At 39.5% G+C, this 27110-nt stretch overlaps 1 protein-coding gene across 4 annotated transcripts in view; it reads right to left on the bottom strand.

Moving 5' to 3' along the window:
- Positions 1-27110, bottom strand: part of PRTFDC1 (phosphoribosyl transferase domain containing 1) — a 62745-nt gene that overhangs the window by 10163 nt on the left and 25472 nt on the right. For 3 of the 4 annotated variants that reach the window (XM_030550345.1, XM_030550342.1, XM_030550343.1), the window contains exon 4: positions 2624-2689. The exons of the other annotated variant lie outside the window; for it this stretch is intronic. In XM_030550345.1, coding sequence (XP_030406205.1) covers positions 2624-2689 — 66 coding nt within the window. The remainder of the gene's footprint in view (positions 1-2623; positions 2690-27110) is intronic. 4 annotated transcript variants of the gene reach the window in all.

The following is a 27110-nucleotide window of genomic DNA, read 5'->3' as shown; positions in this document are numbered from 1 at the left end:
CAACTTTAATACTGTCCCCCTTCACATATACACCTCTACGCCGATATAACGCGACCTAATATAACACGAATTCGGATATAACGCGGTAAAGCAGAGCTCCGGCGGGGGGTGGGGGAGGCGGGGCTGCACACTCCGGCGGATCAGAGCATGTTCGATATAACGCAGTTTCACCTATAATGCGGTAAGATTTTTTGGCTCCCGAGGACAGTGTTATATTGGGGTAGAGGTGTACATTATTGTTATACTGGGGGTTGGCCAGAGGCTGTTGGGCATGAAGGTCATCTTGCACTTATGCTAAATGAAGGAAAAATTAAATGCCCATTTCTTTAGTGATAGCCGAAACAATGGAAAACCATTGCCTACGGACTAAATTGCATGCAAGCTAGGGTGGCTGGACCATGAATGCTAGGGGGTTTCCTGAGAATCTGATAATGTGTATGGGAGGGGGATTGGTTTGATTGTATCAGTGTGTCTGCTAGCAGAAGCTGACAGAGAAGGCAGCAGAAGAGTTAAAGAAGCAAGAAAAGTACTTGATAATATTGCCCTGAGAGTGTGAAGAGGGAATTTTGTTTTTTGTCAGAGTGCTGGCTAGAAAGAGGCTTCTAACTGTAAGCAGAGAAATTAACTCCTATTGTTAGATTTCTTACTGCTTTCAGGGAAACAGGACTTAGTGTATATTCTCTGTAAATAAACAATAGTGTATCAAAAAATACATAATTTTATTATCAATTTCTACTCCTAATGGAAACAATCTGCAAGACCCTGAGTATTAGCTCAGTGGTGTGAGCATTGGCTTGCTAAACCCAGGGTTGTGAGTTCAATCCCTGAGGGGGCCATTTGGGGATTAGCCCTGCTTTGAGCAGGGGGTTGGACTAGATAATCTCCTGAGGTCCCTTCCAACACTGATAATCTATGATACTCTATTGGCTAAGCCAGTGGTTTTCACACTGTGGGTCGCGACCCACTGCTGGGTCACAGAATGTAAGGCATTGTGTCACAGCAGCTCTGGTCAGCACCACTGAGTGGGCCATTAAAAGAGCCATCCACAGTGCTGCCCAGCTAAGGCAGGCTAGTCCCTACCTGCTCCGACACCATGCTGCGGGCAGGAAGCGGCCTGCAGCAGGTCCAGATCCTAGGTGGGGGGGTCATGGGGCTCCGCATGCTGCCCCGAGCACCGGTTCTGCACTCCCATTGGCCGGGAACCAACAGGGGGTGGGGGGACAGCTCTGGAAGGGGGAGTGTGTTCTAGTAGACACAGATTCTTCTGCCTCATCCTTGTCCTAGTCTTGTCTCTTCTCCATTCCTGGCTCCTTGTCCTAGTCCCATTCTCATTGCCTACCCAGTCCCAGTCTCCACTCCTCAGGCTTCTCATCCTGATTCCAATCACCAGGCACAGTCAATCATTTTCTCCCACTTCGGGCTCACTGAGTTTTAATTTCACCTCTACACTCCACAAGTTTCTCTCAGCATGAACAATTTCAGACTGAATGGTTAAAATTTGTACAAACTTATAAGTAATTGAAAATAGGGTCTTAAAATGGGACTGGTCAGGCAACCTACCAGCCTCACCTATAATGGGGCAGGGGAGAGACACACAGACACACACACAAAATCATCACTCAGAAAAACTGCATCTCTAATGCTGGATTAACTAGAAAGTGCTAAAAGAAATCATGTTTGGCAAGAACATGACTAATACTTAGGGCTTGATTTGGAGAACAATTCCCACTCAGTTGGAATTGTGAGTGCAAACTGAGGACATATCTGCTATTAAAATTTCTTAGAATATAGTACTTTGTCAATCAAGTTCTAGTTGCACCAAAATCTGCTTAGTATTAATGTATTATTTTAATTGTGTTGTCTACTCTCTTTTCTCAATATGACATAGTACAACAAAATAAATGATCGGATTAATGCCACATTTTAATCTGTTTTACAAAGGAAAGTGATGTTATGCAATGCCAATTCATACAAGAATAACTGCCTTTTTAGTATAAATAACAAAATGGGTATTACATTGCGATAATTCACAGTGAAGCTTACTTTTCTGCCTATTTTCCACATAGACCATCTGCGTAGTGAAATCATTCTTCCTTCCTCTTTAAGTACTGCTTTGTATAACTATGCCTGGATCAAAACAGTCTTTTCAATGAATAAAATCTCTATTTCTCTTTCATCATCAGTATGTTCAGCCATAGTGGAAAAGGAAACTCAGTCATACAGAATGCTCTTCAGATTGCCAAATACTGGAAATAAAATATCCTATCTGATTCAGTTAAGCAACTTACAAGTCCCACAATTAATTTTTTTACAATTCAACAAAATATTAGAATCTTCAAATACTCAGAAATATGGGCTAAATTCTGCCCCCGTTATACCCCTGCAATCCCATTACAAGTAACGGAGTTACAGAGATATAACAGGACAGAACTTCGTTCCTTGTTTACAAAAAGAAATAAAACAAAACCACTTTCATTTAAATGAATTGATTAAATTATAAAAGTGTTACATTTCCAACTGTACAGCTATTACAGATTGTCTTCTTCCATATAGAATCAGACCCCTTTATCCAACAGCTTCTTAGTTGATGTATTACTTAATTTTCTATTTAAAATTAACAAACCTTTCCGGTCAGTTTTGAAAGATCTTCTCCTCCTATTATCTGCATATCTTGTGTAGACTGATCATTCTGAAAGAAGATAATACCTTTAAATTGTATTTAATTACGTAAGTGTTAGAACAGAAAAAAATAAATAGTTTTGGATTCTTTGGCTCCTCTAATTCCAATTACCAATATTTTTATGTCAAGTCTTAGCACTAGTATATGGCAGAATCATTCTATAAGCTTCTCTCTTTTGGCCTGACAATCTTCTCCTTAATAGAAGATTCTTTTCTCAACTTATCTCTATCTGCATGTGACATTATTTATATTTCTGCTCTCACCAATATATACCTACACTAAGGGTATTTTTTTTTTCCAGAAAAGTGAAGTTCCTCTGTTCATTCTTTCTTATTCTGACATGTGTGGAACAGTATCTTTGCCCATAATGTGCCATACACACCTTACAATAAGAAAGGAAAAAACACAAGAGAACATCATCACTTGATAAACACCTGTAGTGCATTTTCTTATTAGCAGAATCACTATGGTTATAGATAGAACACACCTACAGGTATTACTTATGATGAGTGGTAGGCTATTTCAGAACCAATACACTTAATTTGTTTTGAAAAATAAAAGGATGCATTGATTTCACAGTCATCCCTGCCTACATGTGTTTTAATCTCTATACATATAGGGAAATGCAATTTAATCTTTTTTAATGGATTCAAATGAAATGCGTCAGGTCAATTCAATAAAATGAATATTCTGATGTGGGTCAAACTGACCTGAAACAAAACATTTCATTTTGATTATCCTACGGTAAATTTTGATTTTTGCAGAAACTGCATTTTTAATCAGAAAATCATTCAAATAGAAATTTTTCTAGCAGCTCTCTAATCAAAATCCACTAATATCAGTAGAAAAAGGACTGGACCACATGATCAGAACAGATAGAAAATTAATTTTTGATGGAAGTCCACAGATGTCTTAAAGGAGTAACACAGATTGAAGTAAAAAAAAAAACCCACACAAAAAAACCACCAAAACAAAAAATAGGCCTGCAGAGGAAGTACACTCTTCCCAATTAAAGAAAGATAATTGGTAAGAAATAAAAATAATTGATAGTTTTTGCCAAGTCAGTACAGACACTAAGCTAATACTGCATAATTTTAGGGAGTGTTACTCTAAATTTAAGAAACAGCTGCAGAACCAGTATTTTCTTAATGTGACACTAGTTTATCAGTAACATCAGAAAACTGTACAGCTATGAAAATATTACAAAATGTGCAATTTTTGAACATTTTTCTTATATTTTATCAACTTTTAAAACAAAGAAATTTTTTGAAAGGAAATAAAAGTTTTCACAATTGTTAAAATCAAATGACCATGATTTATTTTAAAAATCAGTGCCTCCAGTTCGGGTTCTAAGTCCACAATTAAACACCTGTATTGATGTACTGTTTTTCAAACAGTACATCCTCAGCTGGAGTTTACGAGAGAGACTTTATGTTATAAATTAGTGGAACACATCCCTTATCTGCATTTCTTCAACATCAACAATATGGATATATTTCACTTGACCTTATATCCATTATATGCCTTGTGTGAGATTCTGTGGTGCACCTCAAAGAGAGGTATTTCTTGCAGTGCAGGTGGAGAGGAGCTATGTAAGCTTCAACTCACTTTTGCACCCTCCTGATCTAAGGCCTGGTCTACACTACGCGTTTATACCGAATTTAGCAGCGTTAAACCAATTTAACCCTGCACTCATCCACACAACGAGGCCCTTTATATCGATATAAAGGGCTCTTTAAACCGGTTTCTGTACTCCTTCCCGACGAGAGGAGTAGCACTGAAATCGGTATTGCCATGTCAGATTAGGGTTAGTGTGGCCGCAAATTGATGGTATTGGCCTCCGGGCGGTATCCCACAGTGCATCATTGTGACCGCTCTGGAAAGCAATCTGAACTTGGATGCACTGGCCAGGTAGACAGGAAAAGCCCCGCGAACTTTTGAATTTCATTTCCTGTTTTCCCAGCGTGGAGCTTTGATCAGCATGGGTGGCCATGCAGTCCCAAATCCAAAAAGAGCTCCAGCATGGACCGTATGGGAGATACTGGATCTGATCGCTGTATGGGGAGAGAAATCTGTTCTATCAGAGCTCCGTTACAGAAGACAAAATGAGAAAGCACTTGAAAAAATCTCCAGGCTATGATAGACAGAGGCCACAGCAGGGACTCAGCACAGTGCTGCGTGACAAGCATAATGGAAAGCCAAAGAATCAAATGGAGGCTCATGGAGGGAGGGAGGGGGGACTGAGGACTCCAGCTATCCCACAGTCCCCGCAGTCTCCGAAAAGCATTTGCATTCTTGGCTGAGCTCCCAATGCCGGTAGGGTCAAAAACATTGCCCCGGGTGATTCAGGGTATATCTCGTCAATTTACACCCCCCCCCAGTGAAAGAAAAGGGAAAAATCATTTCTTGCCATTTTAAAATGTTACCGTATGTCTACTGCATGCTGCTGGTAGACGCGGTGCTGCGGTGCTGAACAGCAGCATCCCCTCCCCTTCCTTTCCTGATGGCAGACGGTACAAAATGGTGGAAAACCATCACCATCCCATGAGTGCTCCTGGCTGGCCTCGGAGAGGTCAGCCGGGGGCGCCTGGGTAAAAATGGGAATGACTCTCTGTTATTCCTGGCAGACTGTGCAAAATGCTGGATAACCGTCCTCATCATAGCAGTTGGAGCCTGAGCTCCATCAGCCCCCCTGCCCCTTTCGTGTCTAAAGAAAAGATTCTGTACTCCCTGGACTATCATAGCAGCTGGAGGCTGCCTCTCCCTCATTTTATCTCGCTAAAAAGCAGAGTTTCTTATTCCTGCATTCTTTATTACTTCATCACACAAATGGAGGGACACTGCCACGGTAGCCCAGGAGGGGTGTGGGAGGAGGGAAGAAATGGGTGGGGTTGTTGCAGGGGCACCCCCTAGAATGGCAGGCAGCTCATCATTTCTGCGGGATCTCTGGGGCTCTGACCCGGAGCGGCTGTGCTCTCTGGCTCTCTAGTAGACTTGCTCCATATTCTAGGCAGGACTAACTCTATTTTTAGACAAAACATAAAGAAGGGAATGACCTGGGAAGTCATTCCCATTTTTGTCCATGCACCCCTGGCCAACCTCAGCGAGGCCAGCCAGGAGCACCCATGACAGCAGCAGACGGTACAAAATGATTGATAACCGTCATCTCATCGCCAATTTACAATGGCAGACGGTGTAATAGAGATGGTAACTGTCTCTGCTACCTTGTAAAGGCAAATGAATGCTGCTGTGTAGCACTGCAGTACCGCGTCTGTCAGCAGCATCCAGTACACATATGGTAACAGTGACAAAAGGCAAAACAGGCTCCATGGTTGCCATGCTATGGCATCCGCCAGGGCAATCCAGGGAAAAAGGGCGTGAAATGACTGCCTGCTGTTGCTTTCATGGAGGAAGGATTGAGTGACGACATTTACCCAGAATCACCCGCAACACTGTTTTTGCACCATCATGCATTGGGATCTCAACCCAGAATTCCAATGGGCAGGGCAGACTGCGGGAACTATATGATAGCTAAGGGATAGCTACCCACAGTGCAACGCTCCAGAAATCGACACTAGCCTCGGGACATGGACGCACACCACCGAATTAATATGCTTAGTGTGGCCGCGTGCACTCGACTTAATACAATCTGTTTTACAAAACCGGTTTATGTAAAATCGGAATAATCCCGTAGTGTAGACATACCCTTAGGCTGGCATAATTCAAACTGTCTAGGTGCCTATCTAAATTACAGCAGCCTTCCTGGACTACCCTATGGGTCACAATGTTTTCTGAACACTCCACAGTAATACATGCTGCAGTCTCACCCACAACACAGCCTTCTCACCCCCAGCCTCACCCCTACCTCAGGACATGCAAAAGGGGCTCTCAGAGAACATTCTTATAGCTGTCTTTACAGTTCCTTAGCTGGGAAAATTCTCCCCAGCTGGATTGGGGGCTTTTAGATCCTCTTTATACTGCTCCAGCCCTTTTACCCAGAGAAACAGGGACACAATGGGGAGAGGATTGCACCCCTTATATTTTTAAATATAAAAGTTAGTGCTTTTTTATTAAAGAACAATGTAAAAGTAAAAAAAAAAAAAAGCTTCCTAAGGAATTTTTTTAATACTAAACACAAAATGGAAAAGATATAGAATGTATTTTTCTATAAATGCTTTATATGAAAAAAAATCAAAAACATATAATAAACTACTTGGCCTAGAGCAAAATACATTAGCCCTTAAAAATCTAGTGAACAGGTTGAAACAGCTATATAAGGCAAAGACACTGAAAATATCTGAAGTGAACTAGAATTGTAAGTGAAAATTTAATCACTCTTCTGGTTGAAAAGGCTGAGAAAGCCTTGAAATACATTATACAAGTTATCTTGGAAAATGTAATAACAAACAAAGTGCTCATCAGAAAATTAAAGGAAAACAATGAAGCTATTTTGGAGACCTATCTGCACACTACTAAGGATCTGATTACTGAAAAAAGACGGTTACCTTTTGTAACTGTTGTTCTTTGAGATGTGTGGCTCATGTCCATTCCATTGTAGGTGCATGCGCTTGCCACTTGCACCAGTGCTGGAAGTTTTTCCCTCAGTGGTATCTGTAGGGGACCGGCTCTGAGGCTCTCTGGACTGGTGCGCATATGCACCAGTATAAGGCATGCCGCCGGCTCCCCCCTCCCTCAGTTCCTTCTTGCCGGTACTCTGACAGAGGGGAAGGAGGGCGGGTCATAGAATGGACATGAGCAACACATCTTGAAGAACAACAGTTACAAAAGGTAACCCCCTTTTCTTCTTTGAATGCTTGCTCATGTCCATTCCATTGTAGATGACTCCCAAGCAGTACCACCAGAAGCGGGTAAGAGTTCACAGACATGTTAATTTCAACACAGCTCTGCAGAAGCCAGCATCATCTCTGGCCTACTGAGTGATGGTGTAATGCATCGTGAATGTGTGTACTGAAGACCACATCATGGCCTGCAGATGTCCTGGATAGGGACATGTGCCAGGAAGGCAGCCAAAGATGCCTGCACCCTAGTCAAGTGAACCTTCACTATCGGTGGAGGCACAGCCTGTGCCAACTCATAACAAGTACGGATGCAGGTGGTGATCCAATTTGAGATCCTCTGAGAGGACACCGGATGGCCCTTTGTTCTGTCATCTACTGCGATAAAGAGCTGGGTCAATCTGCGGAAGAGCTTGGTGCGCTCCAAGCAGAAAGCCAGGGTGTGCCTGACATATAGAGCGTGCAGCCACCTCTCCTCATTGGTGGTGTGTGGCTTTGGACAGAACACTGGGAGGAAGACATCCTGGTTGACATGGAAGTGCAACACCATCTTTGGCAGGAAGGCTGGAGCAGAGTTCAATATTGTCAGCTCCGCGGCCGGTGCGAGGGTCAACTCAACAAGGAGCCCTCAAGAGTCAAATGCCCCGCTCCTGCTTGGTCCTTGGCCTGAAGCTTTTGCAAATGTGACACTTGTTGCTCACATGGGTTTTCCCCTAAACACTTCACTGGGGATCACTGATTGGCATACATTTTTTGCAACAATCACAACGTTTGAAGCCTGGGGACTGGGGAATGCTCCGTCCCGAGGCTACATCCCGTATGAGACTAACTATTTCTAACTTAACACTTAAGGAACTACTAGCTAACTATATACAACAAATTCACTGCTAGGCACAATAGAGATAGGAAAGCTTGCGAAGGCAAGGAAATGTTCCAGCACCATCACTGGCAGTAAGAAGGAACTGAAGGCGAGGAGAGCTGGCGGCACCCCTTATATGAGTGCAAGCACCAGAGCTGGTGCCCTATGGATACCACCAAAGGAAGAACCTTCTAGCACCAGTGCATGTGGCGAGCACACACATGTACAATGGAATGGACATGAGCAAGCACTCAAAGAAGAACAAAGGCTATCTATGAAATTTTTGCAGGTTTTAATTTCACACCACAATCAATCTATATGAAGAGAAAGCAGCAATCTGGATTAAATCTTTCAATACCCCTTTTATGATCCTTCCGGTATGGCATGCAATCCCAAACAACCTCTTCAATGCGACATAACATAAAAAATTATTTCAAATAGCTTCCTGGGAAATTTTGAACCCTTGGAGATGGATGGAATATAAAACAAGCAATCTGGATAAGAAAGACAAATTGCTATGATTTGAAGCAGCAAAATGCTGCTTTCTGTTTCAGTACTTACAGGTCAGGTGTTCTGGCACCAAGTGCAAGAGAAGCACCTTTTGGAAAAACCTACATTACTGGAGGTCAAGTCAAGTATGGCAACCTAAGTAGTAAGAGAACCACTTCTAGCACATATTAGGCCTATCTCACCAGAATAACTATAGCATATGTTTACATTGTGTTTCCAAACTAGAGAGGGTGAGATTCTTCCAAATAAAGCACAAATATACAACAGCTATTATGGGGAACAGAGCCTTTCTGGCTTCAGGGTTAAAGAAAAGGAGAAAAAAAAAAACCCAGGAGGAGGGAGACTAATGGAAGACTGGACTATTAAACTTAAAAAAAAATCCCTTTCAGCAATTTCACAGCACTATTTCCTTTGCATATTGGTATTTCTGGCTTCAGCCGAAAGGAAGAAGCTAGAGCAGCATATTCGTTGCCGGCAAGCAGTTCGGTAAGTCTGAACACAAGAGCCTTTCAGAGCACAGGGATTACAGTAGCCAATCAGAAAGAGAACTGCATCTTCAAAGACTAGCTATTGTGACACAACTGTACACAGTTACGTAAATCTGTGTTCTGATTAGCTGATAATTGATGTCAGAATACAAGAGTAAGTACACCTCTACCCCAATATAACAGCACCTAACATAACACGAATTCAGATATAACGTGGTAAAGCAGTGCTCGGGGAGGGAGGGGGCGAGCTGCACGCTCCAGCGGATCAAAGCAAGTTCAATATAAGGCGGTTTCACCTATAACATGGTAAGATTTTTTGGCTCCCAAGGACAGTGTTATATCGAGGTAGAGGTGTATTCAGTATGGCTATTGGGAACTACTATGCAGTAAGTAGGCAATTGAGGCATCCAGAATCAATCTGGGTGCATGGAATTGCATAACCATGAAAAAAACAACAGTCATGCATCGGTATCTATATATCATCCATTGGTTAGGAAAATTCCATTTCAATACAAAAATCTGATAATTTATTATACAAACCTTGAAGATAAAGATATTTCTCATACACGGCTAACTCATACTTTAATACAAATAATTGACAAACAGTGACATTGCACATCATAATATAAACTTGTAATAATAATAATAATGCAAACAGAAAGGCATGGAGTTATTGTTACCATAGGAATTTCACTTCTGAATTTTCTGACTTCTCTGGATTTAGAATCTCAAATTAACATTGCACGAAGTCTTAAGCATCAAAAATTCAGAGAATCACAGATGTCAGAGATGAAAAAAACAATTAGATCATTCAACTGAAATTCAGTGCACAGGCTATATTTAGTTGCAAATCAGCATGTTTGAATGGTTACCAACCAATGAGTCAAATTTTCTTTAGGAAAATAACTAAAAAGCATAAACGCAAAACAGAGTTAAAATTAATTATTTAAATCCTGGTTGCCTGTTTGTTGATTTAAATCACGATTAAAATTGGTGATTCAAATAGTTTTGATTTAAAGAAATCCACTCTGCTCTCAAGCCCACACATATCTGGTCTTCTTTGAACTTCTTCCAGTCTATTAAACTTTTTCTGGCAAAGTAGCGCTTAAATCTGAATGCAGTATGCCAGGTTGAGTCAGATTAAAGCCACAAAGAATCTCTGCTATATGACATGATGCCTTTTGTCTATATCATCAAAACTGCATTGATCTTTCTCTGCAGACCTATCACATTGCAAAGTTGTGTCTAATTTGTGTCCACTCTTTCACTTAGGCCTCTTTCAGCATACTGCATCCCAGATTGCTTTGCTTCATCCCATTGTTTCAGATTTAATACATTTGGAGTAAAATACTTATTTTTTTCCAAGTGGAGTCTCATTTTGTTATTTCCAGCCCATGTTTCTAATCTCACTAGCTACCTTCTGATTAATTTCTATGTTCTAATTGAGGTTTACAACTTCTCCTCAAAATAGGACCATCTGAGAAAGTCATGCACATGCTTTTTACTGTCTTGTCTAGAGCACTAATAAGAGGTTAAATAAGACATTTCCTATCCCTATGGTACTTCAGAGTACCTCCTCTAAACACAAAAACACTGCTATTTCTCATTACCCATTGTTTATTGTCTTCTGGCCATCTTTCAAGCCATGCACACACACAAAAGTTCCTATCCAAATTTCATCACACCAAATAGCCTGTCACTTACAAAATACAAAAACTAAAATGAGAAAAATCTTAACTCTATTCTGGAAATTTCAGAGAAAAGAGGACTTCTCACTTTGCTGTTTATAGGGGCTAATCCTTCAGGGCCTGTGTTTGGGTGCGAAGGGATTGAAGGAGAAAGGGTGCAAGAACCCTCTTCATTTTTCTGAACCCCACAAATGGACCTGAAGAGCAGCCTGAAGGGAAGGGTATGGAATGAGGTGAGGCCATGGTCCTGTACCATTTCCACACTGTTTCTCAGAGCTGGATGGGTTTGTCAGGGCAGAGCTTGAATCAATTTTTCCATCCTATGAATAGCTGAGTTTGAAAATTTTCCCCATCTCAAATCAGGATGAAAAGTTGAAAATATCCGCAAACAGAAAAAAAAGTTTTCCCCATTTTGAGTTGATCAAAATGTTTCATATCAATAATTTTGAAACACTTTGTTTCTATTTTGACCTTTTTTCATTTTTTAACTTTTTCAGTCTAATTAGCTTAATTTTCTAAATGAAAAGTTGTCTCAAATAGAAATTTTCATTTAATGTTGACAATTTAAAAACTCCTTTTTACACATTTTTTCAAATGGCAAAATTCATTGATCATGATCCTGCCTCATGCAGTTTCAGTTTTGACAAATTAGCATTTTTCAACAAAAGAAATGATTTGTCTAAAAATCCCCAACCAGCTTTAATGATGGGAACAGCACTGTCATCTAGTTGCAAATATCTTCAGAGTGGTATAGCTCCTCACTGCACCCAACATGAGCTAGTTCCTTAATACTGTAGCTGATCCTCTGTTTTTACTCAAGCAAAATTTTAACTGGCTTTAATGAAGAGCAAATTTGTTATAGCACTAATGTGATTGTAGGCCAAAGTAAAACAAAAATAAAACAAAGACTGAAATAGTGATTCAGTGTTATTTACTAAGCAAGTAAATCAATACGAGTGAAATTTTATGAGGTAGAAAAAAGGCTACACATGACAAAAGAGAGGAATATCAGCAGTAGAACATGGTTATACTCTAAAATCAATGTTGAATAGATTGAAAAAATTTATCATTTTTATTTTACACTAAACCCTTCAGTATGTGTCCTGAGATGCTGAGGGGACTCTGGGAAAGAAACCAAAATATATTTATTGCCACCTTCACTTTTCAGAGTTTGCAAGTTAACAGTTTGTTTGACTTCAGTGCTGAAGCAGTACAGCCTTTAAAATTTCTTCTGTATTAAATCATGTCTTTTGAACTGGGTGAAGCAGTGAATTATTACATTTCTTTTATTTCTCTAGAGACAAGTGCTTGGATCTAGTGCAGGCTACAAGTGAAATGAGTTGGGTGGTCTCAGGAAAATGTCTTGTAAACAGCATTGCTCACCAGAAAGTTGCACAAAGCAGTGCACATCTTTGGTCTGTATTAAATGAATGGAACCTGGATTACATTAATACTGTACTTGCAGAATGAAATATACTTTAATCAGGACAAAAAGGCAGCTCTAGCAAATCAGTTCAAGTGAAAATTTGCATTATAAAACAGAGACATTATAACTTTATTGCATCCCATTTTACTGTAACCTGGACAGTTCATATTTTCTGTTCAACCGTCAATTAATTTGTGCTCATAAAAAAGCACAAATTCACTGCCTTGAAGATTGAAGGGCCAATCTTCACCTCTATCTGCTTGCCTTTGTGATCTCCAGCACTGCAAAGCAACTGCAAATCTGCCACCCTGAGGATTCCCCCATGAGGTTTCTGCCTTTTTGCTCCCCGTCTCCTGGCATAGGGGCTGTTTGCGGAGAAAAGCAGGGGGTCAATGAAACACTGATCTGTTGCTCACCTCTTGGGATCTTAGACAGCTGGATGTAATTTAGAACACCTGCAAGGCTGCCCAAATTATGCTAGGTTAAGGATGGCTCCATGGTGGCCCCAGGATCAGGGAAGCGAAAAGTAACAAAGTCACTTATTTTGGTCACAGCAGGGTACCTAGCCCTGAGGTCTTTCATTTATCCCCATAATAGGTACAGCACAACCAGCATACCACCAATAAGCCTTAATTCTGGCCTAATGAGTCCTCCCTTAGGGGAGAGAGGAGAGTTCAGTCTCCATGCTCGCTCAGTCCTCACCCTGTCCCTTTTCCATCAATATTCACAGCAATTGTCTGTGTCAATGCTATTGCTATTGTAATGGGGTGTTCTATAAACCTAACATTTGTTCAGTAAGAACTGGACTGAGACCACCAATATATTTCACAAAGACCACTGATCTCCCTCTGATATAAATGACTCTGTTACTCTTGAATATGGGCCAAATGAGAAAACAGAGATGAATGACTCTTCATTACAAACTCCTAAGCGATCCAGTCTCCCCTACCTGGGCACTGATTTGAAGAAACCTTCCCATCACTTCCCTTCCACCACAAGATATTTCGCTTGCATGTTTACCACAAGATTTCTATTCCTCTAGGTGAATTGCATCTGGAGGAGTCTTATGATTCTATGATTGTTCCAATTAGAGGTAACACTCATCAACAATCAATTAAACGTCAATTAATTAACCAAGGTTAAAAACTCTAGTGTACAATTCCCTCCATGTGCCTTCCAGTCTGCTCCAAGGCAGTGCAAAACCACATGCTGCACCCTTGCTCAGGGGTTATAGCAAAACCACAATTCCACTCTAAGTTTGCAAATCAATTAAATTTAGACTTAAATGTTGATTTTTTTAAAATGTATTTAAATTTAGTATTTTAAAAAGAAGAGGTACAATATCTGTTCTCTGCAGTTCAGGACGATATTTTGTGGAAATGCAGTTTATTTAGTCATCATATTTAAAACAGGAAATATTTTTTCTTGCGACGGCTTCTACAAAAGATAGCATTGTAATGGTTAACATGTTGTCATTAAAAAAATGCACCCCTTTACTTTGAAAATTTTGTTTGAAGATTGAACATTGGGCTAAATTATGCTCTCATTTATACCAATGTAAGTCTAAAGTAATTCCATTAGCTTCAATAGAGTTACTTCAGATTTATGGCAGTGTAAATGAGATCAGATTATCGTTGAGTTACTTCAAGGGCAGGTTTGCCTGCATAAAGACTATAGGATTGGCCAATGTATGCTGTTATGTCATTAGAAATACTTCTTATTTTAATGTGTCTACAGAAAATATAATATACAAAAGCAATGCAAGTGTACAGCTTTTGTGTTGGGAGTTATAAGTCTGAAGTCTGATTTATAGCACTATAAACTGGTCTAATCGTATGAGATCCTGAAATGTTGTTGGTCTCCTCACTTCACAGATATTTCAACAAATCACAGCATTAAGCTGTAGGGTGCATTTTGATCTCAGTTATACATTTGTATTTTATGACAGGCCAAGACACAAACGGTCTACAGCTAAATGGCTTATACAGATTATTTTGTTTCTGATTAGTGGATGACGTGGCCCAGGAACAAGTCAGAAAGATTAGGACCTTAGGGACCAATTTTCAGAAGTGTTCAGCATACACAGTTCACGTTGAAATCAACAGGAACAGCAAGTACAGCACTTCTGAAAATCAAGTCACTGTCTCCATAGAAAAATACTGAAATGATATTTCTTTCTTTGCTGATTGTAAACAACTAAACAACACGAGCGTAATATCTCTGAATGACTGTAAGAGCAAGGAGGAAGCACCTTGTAATAAAAATGGAACATATTTAAAAAATGGAAAAATATGTTCAACAAATGTTACTAAGGCTTACAGCATTTCACATATTTCCTGTTCTAACAAATACATTACCACCAAGTAGTATAATTCAGGAATTGCTTTGTTTACTGGCACTATATTATTTTAGCTATTTATCTTCTTCACTGGTGCCTTGTGTAAGCTCTTCTCTCTTGTTTTGGTTATGCTAATCCTCTGCATTGCACACATATGCACAGCAACAGGGTGAACAAAATGTTTATGTGGATCCTCTGGCCTGGTCTACACTTAAAAGTTAGGTTGAACTGGCTACATTGCTCAGGGCTGTGAAAAATTTCACGCTCTGTGCAACATAGGTTGGCCTAACCCCTATTGCAGACACAGCTAGCTCAGTGGAAGAATTCTTCTGTCAACTGAGCTACCACCTCTTGAGCAGGTAATTTACTGAGAAACCCCTTTCATTGCTGTAGCAAGTATCTACACTAGAGCCATACCGCTTGTTTTGTAGACACATCCTTTGTCAGTACATTCCCAACACTACTGGAGTTTAAGTGATGCAGAGTCTTGCACTGGACCTCTGCACCATGGGTAAATTTCACCCCCAAATGTGTTTGTGATCACTATTTCAATTGTTATTTTACTGCATTTAGTATATTTCATTATAATTACATTCTCTTACTACAAAGGTTCTAAAAATTAACTTTTAAGTGGGTTTTTTGTTGAAATTGCTCTTGGCCAGGAAATAGGGTCAACAGCTCTACAAATCTGTTTTCTCACATCTTGTACAGACATCTATATTTTGTTGTGACCTTAAACACAGTTTCTATTCTGCCATTTAACTGTTTTAAGTAATTTTATTGAAAAGTTCTACAGAGTATCACTAATACTGGCCTTTAGAGGAAAATTTAACACTTGATGGAATGCTAAAATCTTAGAAAGGAAAAAAAAGAGTCTACCTAACAGTATATTCTACTTATAATAGGAAGCAATCTGACCTTTCAGAGATATGGTGATGATCTAATACATTTTTTCAACCACTATCTCCTCTGCAGAGAAACTATGAAGTTATTCCTAGGTTTTGTTCTAGGTAACTACAGTTTAATCTTACTCACAGAGAGCTTGCATGCTAAAGAACTCATCTTTCGAAAACATCACACTTTGTTGTAATTGTACTGACCAGTATTCTTATTGAAACCATGCTATATTGTGTTTCTCCACTCCACTGTAGATTAACCTTCCACCCCTCACATCACTGTATGAACAGTTTCATCTTTCGTGGAAGAGAGAAGACAGAGCATTCTGAATGCACTTCAACCATTAGTAGCAAAGATTTAACCTCCACATTTCATTACATGAATGAAGAGGCGGAGAATCAGGATTATCTGTCAGCTAGGACAGCAATGTAACACTGTGCTGTGAACCATATGATCTGGTAAATTTGAACTCTGTGCTGAGAAGTGGAGTGATCTGGAATCTCTACCACTAAGAAACATCTGTTTAAGGCAAATAATAAAACCTATGTAATCTAAAGCCTTTACATATTATTTATTTTATTGGATACATTTTTACAGTACTTTTGTACATTATTTTTTCTGTAGACATTAAAATCAGAAAAGCATTTTTAATGATATGACAGCATACGTCGACCAATCCTAAAGCCTTTATACAGGTAAAACTCACCTGTGAAATAACTGAACCATATAATCTGATCTCACTGGCACAAATCTGAAGTATTCCACTAAAGCTAATGGAGTAACTTCAGATTTACACTAGTGTCAATGAGAGCAGGATTTAGCCCAGCTGAGTTTTGGCTATTATGGATTCTAGACCATATAGGATAAATGATTTCCAGGACTACTTGTTATATATTTATTTTGTATTAGTCAGTGGGGGTATTTTATACATTATTTAAAACTGAAGTAATTAGACTGACTCCTCTCCGACACACCCTTAATGAAAGAAGGAGGTAAGCAATCATTTAAAACAAGGATAAATAATATAACTCCATGGAGAGGGTCTAGTGACATCATAAACCATAACAGCAAAGTTCAGGTTGGTTGTCACAAGAACTCTGGTGTGAGATTTTCTTGTATTATATGGTGTTTTATTTATTATTCTGTAAAATAACATTATGCTGTTTTAATTTAAAATGTTTCTATATTCCAGGATCCAAAAAGGGCTGTTCATGTATTCCCACAGAAATCTTATTTCTGTATTGTATGTACATTGTGATCTTCATTTTTCCCTCTTGTTTTTTGCCTCGGTGGGTTGAAATAATGCAAGGCCGAGTTTCGTGCTGCATTTTCTACCATGCAGGAGTGGAAACCCTGAAAAAGACCGGGTCTTGTCTTATTTTAGCCCCACAAAAACTCCCCAATACTAGCTAGTTGAAAACCAGAAGAAAAAAAAAAGCACAATACATTTTGTTGCACACATCTCACTAACAGTCATATCACTTTAGGCCTGACCTTACATTCAATACACAGGCGAAACTCCTAGGTTGAAATCCTGGCTCTGCTGAAGTCAATGGCAAAAATCTCAGGATTTAACTTATATTGACTTTATGACATTTGTACCATGTGTAGGACATTATAGCAAGAGTAATATTACTCATTTGGAACTTGAAATGTAAACTAACATTTTAGAAAGAAACAGTAATTTTACATTTTAATAAATATATAGGTCAATGTGAAACAAGAAAACTGTATCTTAGGCTTATTACAAGACAGCTGCTTCTTTCCTATAATGAAATGTGTGTATGTTTAGTGCTCTCTAATAATAATTTTAAATAATTTAAGCACTCCACTGAACTATTAATGTGATATGTAAGAGAAGGACTTACACAAGGGATCAGCAACCTTTGGCACGTGGCTGTCAGGGAAATCTGCTGGCGGGCCGGGATGGTTTGAATACTCCAGCGTCTGCAGGTTCGCCGATCGCAGCTCCCACTGGCCGGGGTTCGCCGTTCCAGGCCAATGAGGGCTGCAGGAAGTGGCGTAGGCCGAGGGATGTGTTGACCGCTGCTTCCCGCAGCCCCCATTGGCCTGGAATGGCAAACCATGGCCAGTGAGGGCTGCGATCGGCCAAACCTGCGGATGCTGCAGGTAAACAAACCGTCCCAACCTGCCAATGGATTTCCTGACAGGCCATGTGCCAAAGGTTGCCAATACCTGGCTTATACTTTGAAGAGTGATTACTGATTTGCGGGGCGGAGTGCACATCTCTCAATTTCTGAGTGTCCAACATAAGGAGCTTTAAAGAGGCCTGTTTTCAGAAAGTGCTGAGCATCTGCTCTCTAAAAATTAGGCCCCTTTAAACAAGTCTCAAATTGGGCAACCAAAAACTCAGTTATCCAAAATCACTACTAATTTTTGAAAATTTAGGCCCAAGAGATAAACATAGGTCAGGGATCCATTTATCCATTACTACTTAAAAATCTTTAATAGCTTAACCACCAAAATCTATGCTGTCAGACAATCCTTAACAGTAGGAAGAGAATTCAAAAACAATTTTATTCTAAAAATAAATAGGGTATTTAGATTACAGGTCTGAAATCTATTCATTTATATAATTATTGATATTCTCCAATCTCTGAAGTCTGGATTATGTTGCACAGTTAAACTCTGATCCATTATTTTGCACATCACACAGATGATTCACGTACTTTTTATTTTATTCTATCTAAACAGAACACTGGAGCAAATATATAATTTCCAGTGTATTGTGAATTCTTGTATTAATTTTCTTTCAAATAGTCTTCTGATCATAGCTATATTTATCCTATATATAAATATGTATTTCTATGCACATCTTGACATATTACAATTATATTCTATTATACCAGTTTATGGTTAAAGTTCATTGTGATTACCATTATTTTCTCACTCTACAACCACAGTCAAACTCACATAATGTTATGTCCTTGATTCACACCAGTGCTGCTGTGGAGATCTTCTGGGAAACAGCTTGTTATTTAAATTTCATTTTAATTTTCTTACTCTGGAAAATTTAATTTGGGAACAGCATCTACTTTTCACCCATTTTTCCAGCTGGATTTCCAGACACATACAAAAGTTAACTGATCATCCTGAAGATCGTACAGTGAATTTGTGGCTCTGTCTGGATTGGTACTCAGGATCCTCCTGTCTCTCAGAGCTTCCTCTAGCCACTAGACAGCACAATCTGCTATATAGTAGGGGAAAGCTAGAATAGTAAGTGGGGAGGATCTGGGTTCTGGTGAAAAGAGAGACAAAAGTCTCATTTTCAAATGTATCAATCAAATGGCCAGAGGCTGATACAAAGGATAGATACTCCAAAACATGTTCCAGTGGGACCAGCCTGTAGAGGCACAGTAACCCTGCTCCTGTGAAAGAGTTAAAAGCCGGTCCTTGGAGAGATCTGGGGCTGAGAGCTGGGAAGAAAAGGCCGATTGGGGAAGTAGCCACAACTGAGGCCATGCCCTAATCAGGCCACAGCAGGCCCTATAAAAGAGCTGTGAGCCAGGAGCTTACACACAGAGTTTCTCTCTAGCTGTGGAGAGAGACAGGCCTGGTTACCTGAGAATGAGCAGGGTACCTAGAGTGGAGCAGGGCTGGGGGAAAGCCAGAGGAGCTGGGGAGCTCCAGCCTGGAAAACCCCCAGCCTGGAAAACCTGCAGGCCTTGCTAAAGACTGGGAAGGGTACTGGGGTTGCAGAAGCGCAGCCCAGAGGTTAGGCAAAGGCAGCAGGTCCAAACCCTCCTTGCCAATGATGAATGTCCGGTACACTGTAGTCTGCCCCAGTGAGCGGGGGCTCGATGGTGTCTGGCAGTAGCCATAGACTAAGGTGAAGTGGGGATAGAGGGTTGGGGGTTCGCCTGGGAGGGGAGACCCAGATCCGTGGAGGTACTGCCAGGGGGCAGCACTGCAAGATAAAGGGGCACCGGGGTCCGGGAGGGACATGGGGCCAGCAGCAGGCGAGACACCAGCTGCAGCGGGCACTCTGGAGCTGGAGAGCTAATTCCCTGGACGACCAGCAGGAGGTGCCGTGCTGGTGAGTCGCCGCTTTGCTACTCAGTCTTATAGAAATACCCTTGATGGTGTGGCTGATGTGCTTCAGCTTCCATCCAGGACACATCACACGATCCATTGTCTACAGCCAAGCTCTAAGATACAAATGAATTTGCTCCAATCCCTCACACAGAGACAAACACCTACAAGATCTTTATCAAGCAGTCTTAAAACTACAATATCCATCTGAGGAAGAGAAGAAACAGATTGACAGAGCGAGACGGGCACGCAGAAATCACCTACTACAGGACAGGCCCAACAAGGAAAATAACGGAACACCACTGGCGATCACGTACAGAGCCCAGCTAAAATCTCTCCAGCGCATTATCAACGATCTACAACCTATCCTGGAAAACAATCCCTCACTCTCACAGACCTTGGGAGGCAGGCCAGTCCTCGCTTACAGACACCCCCCAATCTGAAGCAAATACTCACCAGAAACTACACATCACACCACAGAAACACCAACACAGGATCTAATCCCTGTAGTAAACCTCGTTGCCTACTCTGTCCCCATATCTGCTCTAGTGACACCATCAGAGGACCTGACTACATCAGCCACACCATCAGGGGCTCATTCACCTGCACGTCTACTAATGTTATATATGCCATCATGTGCCAGCAATACCCCTCTACCATGTACATTGGCCAAACCGGACAGTCCCTATGTAAAAGAATAAATGGACACAAATCGGACATCAGGAATGATAACATACAAAAGCCAGTAGGTGAACACTTCAATCTCCCTTGACATTCTATAACAGATTTAAAAGTAACTATTCTTGAACCAAAAAACTTCACAAACGGACTTCAAAGAGAAACAGCAGAACTAAAATTCATTTGCAAATTTAACACCATTAATTTGGGCTTGAATAAGGACTGGGAGTGGCTGACTCATTACAGAAGCAGCTTTGCCTCTCCTGGAACTGACAGCTCCCCATCTATTATTGGGAGTGGACTACATCCACCCTGATCAAATTGGCCCTGTCAACACTGGTTCTCCACTTGTGAGGTACTGCCTTCTCTTCATGTGTCATTATTTAATGTCCGCATCTGTAACTTTCACTCCAAGCATTTGAAAAAGTGAGGCTTTTTACCCACAAAAGCTTATGCCCAAATAAATCTTTTAGTTTTTAAGGTGCCATCGGACTCCTTGTTGTTTTTATAGAAATACCAATATTCTACACCTCCCCAACAGCCGGGGAGGGCTGGGCTTTTCATGTCCTCTACAACTTTGTGGGGGGCACCAGTTCATATTTCATATCTGCCCCCTGTTAATAACATTCAATCCTCTGTCTAGTAGCCATCTGGTGTTTGTCAAGCTCTAACAGTGTATGTACTCTTAGTGAGCACTTATTCACAGAATTTACCATCAAGGTCCTTTGAAAATATTTCAGTAAAGCAAGACACTTACAAATATTTCTGGAAGAAATATATATATATATCCCATATAAATGTAAAAATAGTATGCTGTAGTAGTCTATGCTCACTAGGGAAATTCCTGATTTCCTCCTTTGTAGTTTAATGAGAATCCCAGCTGTGCTATGGTTTGTCTGCTCATATGAGAACCAGTGGGGATAAAAGTTGTATTTGTACTGCCATAAAGTATGCTAACTGCTATTTACTGGGTATAATGGTGTAATATTAAAGACATTCTGTGCTTGCAGTCACACAACTGGGAAGTGTCATGCGACAACAACAACACTTCTTGGCATCGCCACATTCTTAAGCAGCAAAGTATTCTGTTTTGTCTTATGCCTCCCAGCACTGCTAGGGTGTGGCACTGTCTGAGTATTACACATGCTATGATCTGTTTTAAGCAACAGGGATTAAGAAATGCCAACAGAGCACGTCATGGAATTCCTTGGGAAAATTAGAGCCCCTGGGCTTCTTTTGATTAACTATTCTCCTTTTCAAGTCTTAATTAAAAGAAATGCCCTTTAAATTCTGTTATTAGCATAAGAACAAGGAACCAGGTGATATTCTGTCAATGTATAAACATGTCATAGTGCTTTCAAACTTCCTCAAGTCTTAGTTAAACAACAGAATGGAGACCACTCATGTTCTGGCCATTGACTAGATAGGTTCTTAGTTCCACAGCATTGTAAAATTTGAGGAACAGATCTAAATTTACATACATAGAACTCAAAATATGAGTAAGAACAGAAGTCTCATCTGTATTGTGCTGAATATTTGCAGATGTTTTAATTTATCCATTTACAGTAGCTACATCACACTGTGTAGAATATGAAGTCAAATATTTTAATAAGATTTAATTTTAATATTTTAGATATTGTACGATAAATTGTTGTTCTGTTACAAAGTCTTGAGGTAACTGACCCTGTGGTCTGACTGTTGGTTGGTATTTTTGTTACGGTTTGCAAATATCTAAATAAATAATAAAATAAATGCTATAGAATTTCCTGTAAAAAATGAAACAAGAAAAATCTCATTGGAATTTGTAAATTTACTGATAGGGAATTTTTTGGCTGGATACTTCCTGAATGCTTCTTTCCCTAACCCTGAATCCTTGAACCTAGCTGTCCTTAAACTTGGTCCATCTATGCATGTACATAGTCCCAAATGCTGAGTTGTCTCAAAAGATTGCTTAAAAATTACAAGGAGTAAAAATTCTATAGCATGTACATAAAGCTTCCTACTGTAGAAATTTATAATTTAAAAATTACAAACAATTAATTTACTTCAAACTTGACTTCCTCTTTAGACCTCACTGAGAACTCACAATACAAGCCAAGTTTGACCTTTCTAGCTTCAGCTGGTTTTCAGTTATTTTTGTAGTTTTGATTTTAAAACTAATTTTTCACCTACACAAAATTCAAAATTGCTTAATTGAGTTTCCTCAGAATTCCAAGTAAAATGCCTCTTTGGGCTAAGATGGAGTATTTCAACCTTAAAGAAATGTGTTTGAGAAAATTATGAAAAATTGGCTTTAGAATAGAAGTTGGAATTTAATCTTACCTACAGTGAGCATACCTGCTATAGTACAGTTAATCAAGTTTTTTGAAAAACATTAGAATGTATAAAAATATTCTAAACCATGGAAGACAGAGTTCTGCATCAAGATTAGAGAGCCTATAATGGAGTTTGCATTATACCTCGTATTTGGAGGCATAAAATATCAACAAATATTACAAAGAAGATATTTAATAAAGGCTATGTTAGAGTCTGAAATCAAGAAAAATAAACAATTCAGAAAAAGAAACAACTCTGAAGCTGGAAAATATGCTCAATTATACAGGTAGGCAATGCACTAATAGAAAACAATACATAAAAATAAAGGTTTCTTAATCATGCCACTATTATTAATGGGACCAGCAGTAGCTCTAGGCAATACTTTGGTATTACTAGAGGGGTATTACATACTGATTTTTCCAATAATTTCAAATCTGTCATGCAGCCTTTCCTGCTGCCCCTCTATTCATTCTGCCCCCACAGTAATCAAAGCTGCTGTTTCCTATGCAGTTCTGCCTTGCCTTATCTCTGTTCAACTTCCCCAGAAATCTCACATATGAGTCACTGTAACACTGACTCATTTCTTCTGTGAAAAAAATATTCATAAAGAATTCAGCTGGGTTCCAAATATATATACTGTGTGGGGGTTCATTATTTGATCTATCTATAACATATGTATCTCCATATGTGAAGATAAAATCGCAGAGCCACTTGATTGTAAACTGCAGTTATTATACACTTGTGATCACCTTATCTGCACTATGCCTACTAATTCATCTCCACTTGGAGTATTTCTAGTATTCCAAACCTCTGAGCAGCTTCCAACAGTTGTCATTAAAATAACTTCTGCAGAACTACATCCTTCCTTCTTTACCCTCAACACTGAACTTAGTCTGAAGTGCAGCATGGGCAACATTCAGTCTTGGACCAGTGCTGAATTTAAGTTCCCATATCTCACAATTCTGGAAGGGCTATAAATAAGAGATTTGACCACTGAAAAGAAGAAATTCCAAGATTTTTAGTGGCACTTGTTTCTATTCTTGTTAAATCCCAAGACACTGAACCTTAAAATCACATTTTATTATGTAAAATAAAGCTATTTCAGGGGTTTTTAAAAGAAATTTCTCAAATATATTGTAATTTCTCTCCTCTTTTGAGACCTACACTGTTGGGCTCATGGTAACGAATATATTTTTATAGGCAGAGGGTATGAAAAATAGCATCAATATTATTTTTAAAAACATTTCTGAAATTGTTTTTCTATGTAATCTAATATGAAATTATTAAGAAATTACACAACTAATAAAAGCTATGAAGAGAATCAGCTGGGGATAGCTGATGTCCTTTTAAAATACTGTTTGTATATTTTTATCTTTCTCACCTACCCTTCATTTATTGCTTGTCTATTTAGGCAGTAAGTTCTTTGGGGAAGAAACCGTGTTTTACTATGTATTGGGGTCCTCTGTCACTTTCAGAGCACTATCATAATGTAAGTAAGCAATAATATACAATGGCCAAAAATTTTCAAATGAGGATGCCTAAAGTTAGCCCCCTAAATGTATATGTAGGTACCTAAATGTAGGTGGCCTGACTCTCAGCAATGCTGAGTACCCACAAATCCTACTGAAATCAATGAATGCTGCTAGTGGGGAGCACATTTTCAAAATTTGGCTGCTTGAACTTAGCTAATTTCAAGAACCTAGGTTTGAAAATTTTGGCTGTGTAGCCTATGCAGACTAGGATAGCACAGTGTGGTATAAAGCTTTTACTCTCAGTGGTTTGGGATGACCTACATAAATCACTTGAGGTTTTGCCACTTCTTTGTGATGTGGCCATCCCACACTCATTCTCATAAAATATTTATACTAAACCACCAGGCATGCATATCTGTAGTATTATAGATGTAGCTGGCATCCTATAGTTAAAGTTGCCCAACACTTTACATTATACCCTTCTTCTTCTGCCTTGTCCTGCCCCGCCCCGCATTATAACATTACCACACTTAAACAATTTGGGTTGAACTTTTCCATGCCTGGTTTTTGCCTTATGCTGATTTTTTCTTAAGTATTAGCAAAAACATTTGGCCACTTCTGAGAACAAGGTTAGAGAAAACAGGTAAAATTTCCACTTTTAAAAGACTTTCCAGTCATTTCTTTGAAGAGCCTGAGCACCTCTAAGCTTTGGAGAAGGAACTCGAATTTTTTCAGTCACCTAGTACTGAGGTCAGGGAGGTGTCTTTTGCTCTTCCTGTGAATATCTGCTCGGATTTGCCAAATTATAATCCTCTGGAAAATCACCATTTGTACATGTTCAGTAAAGCTTTTTAGAGACAGTTAAGATTTGAACTCAGCCCTGAGAATGTGTCCAGCTCCCTCATCTAGGCTGAGCATCCTCCAGGTACCAAACTGCTCCCACATGGCATGCAAACAACTAGAGCTTCAGATAAAACACCTGAACCACTCCTGTTCCTGCCTTTGGCCTAGGAGCCATAAGGAAACCTTCTGCTGAGTAATGTTAATAATTGTGGGCACTTCAGAACTCTGATTATTGAGCAAAGCCACACAACTCTACCTTTGGAGGCAGGCAAGTACCATTCCCTCCATTTTATAAATGAGGTACCTGAAAGGTTGCACAGTTCATTTTTGGTAGATCTGGTAATAGAACTCTCTCTCTAATATGGCAGACATGAGTCTCACCTATGTAGCCTTTCACGCTGAATGTGCAAAATCTATATGCTTACCTATGCTGGCTGTACCCCAAAGCCACATTTCTTTCCAGAACTATGATTTCAACCCCCGAATAATGATTCCCAACATTCTTTGCTGTCTGGCAAATGGGTGAATGAACAATTAGTTGGGGTGTGCGGCATCCCCCTCTAATGACTGAGCCACATAGAGCATAACAGATTACTACTATTACCAGTTACTCCTTTAGCTCAAAAGATATAGATCTTTGCTGGGGTACAAACCTGCAGATCACTATGGTTCCACATAACAGAATTTCTGATTTTTTCAGTTTGCTTTTTAAAAAGCAAAGAAAGTTATGTACAAAATACTTGGGTAAAAGAAAATGATGGCTGCAAAATCAAGCTCTCAGGAGTTAGGAAATGCCAGAAAGAAGGTTGCCCATACAACAGCTTGTTTGTACATGCAACATCATACAGACTTTACTTACATGATCCCATGCTTGTTCTACAAGGCCCTTCCTTCATTCAGTGCACAGGATGTACAGTGAATGCAGGAGAAAACTGCAAGAAGGAAAAGACATCCTCTTGTGTTTAAGAACTGGACTGGAGCCAAGGAGTTCTAATTTCTATTCCTGGTTCTACCACCACATTTCTATGGGATGTAAAACACGACTGCATTATAATGTATATGCACAAGTGGGCTATATTGCGGTTGCATAGGCAAGCTAAAATCTGGCATTTCTTAACCTTTGAGTGCTTGACTTTAAAATTGCAAAATTATTTTAATATAATCTTTTGTAAGTAAAATCAATATGTTCATATGAATATATACATATAGATATTAATATGTGGAGGTTTCATGCACTTTGATGGCTCACCTATTCTTTTCACTATTAATCCCATCTCCATTGCAATGTATTTTAACATATCAGAAACTTTAGCTGCTTCCCACAGCTGCCATTTAAAAAATATGCTACTGAAATGTTTTCTTCTTCCTACAAAATGGCACTGGACTGAGACACATTGATCAGTATTTCATCTTGGCTTTGTGACATGTTTAAAGTCCAGTATTCGCGACACAGTGGCTTCTGTGGACTAGTGCAATCACATAAAAGCATAAAAAAAGTGTTGTGCACTAACTTCTGAGAAAATGAGAAACTAAGAAAGCACATAACACTGAGTTGCAGGAGATGCTTATCACCTGACAGTATTGGGCCCAACCTGTGCACCTGAAAAGGATTTCTAAAACATTATTTATAAATCAAATTGGGGAAAATGCCCTTTGAAAGGTGTGAAATTTAGTAAAAATAAACCATACAACAGTGGCAGAACCAAAGTAAAAATTAAGAAGTTACATTCAATTTAGTTGGGCATTGAATGGCCTCTTCTACTTGCTATGTTTTTCTATCCAGCTAAAAACAACATATTTTGCTAAGAGCAAAAATATTTATTTGCAAATTACTTTTAAGGTGGAACTTGCTGTAGAGCTGATTTGGAACATGTACAGCCAAATTCTGCACTGACCTACGCCTTATGCAACCCTATGAAATTCATTTGAAATTAGTGTAAAATTTGGCCTCAGGGTTTACAGGAATTCATTCCACCAGACAGGCGCCAATCTGTAATTAATCCACAGTCACACACTGTGAACGAAGACAACACAGTCACAGCAACTAAACCACATATATAAGACAT

This window comes from Gopherus evgoodei, chromosome 2, assembly GCF_007399415.2.
Source record: "Gopherus evgoodei ecotype Sinaloan lineage chromosome 2, rGopEvg1_v1.p, whole genome shotgun sequence".
NCBI classification, from domain to species: domain Eukaryota; kingdom Metazoa; phylum Chordata; order Testudines; family Testudinidae; genus Gopherus; species Gopherus evgoodei.
This window is presented reverse-complemented; position numbering and strand designations above follow the sequence as displayed.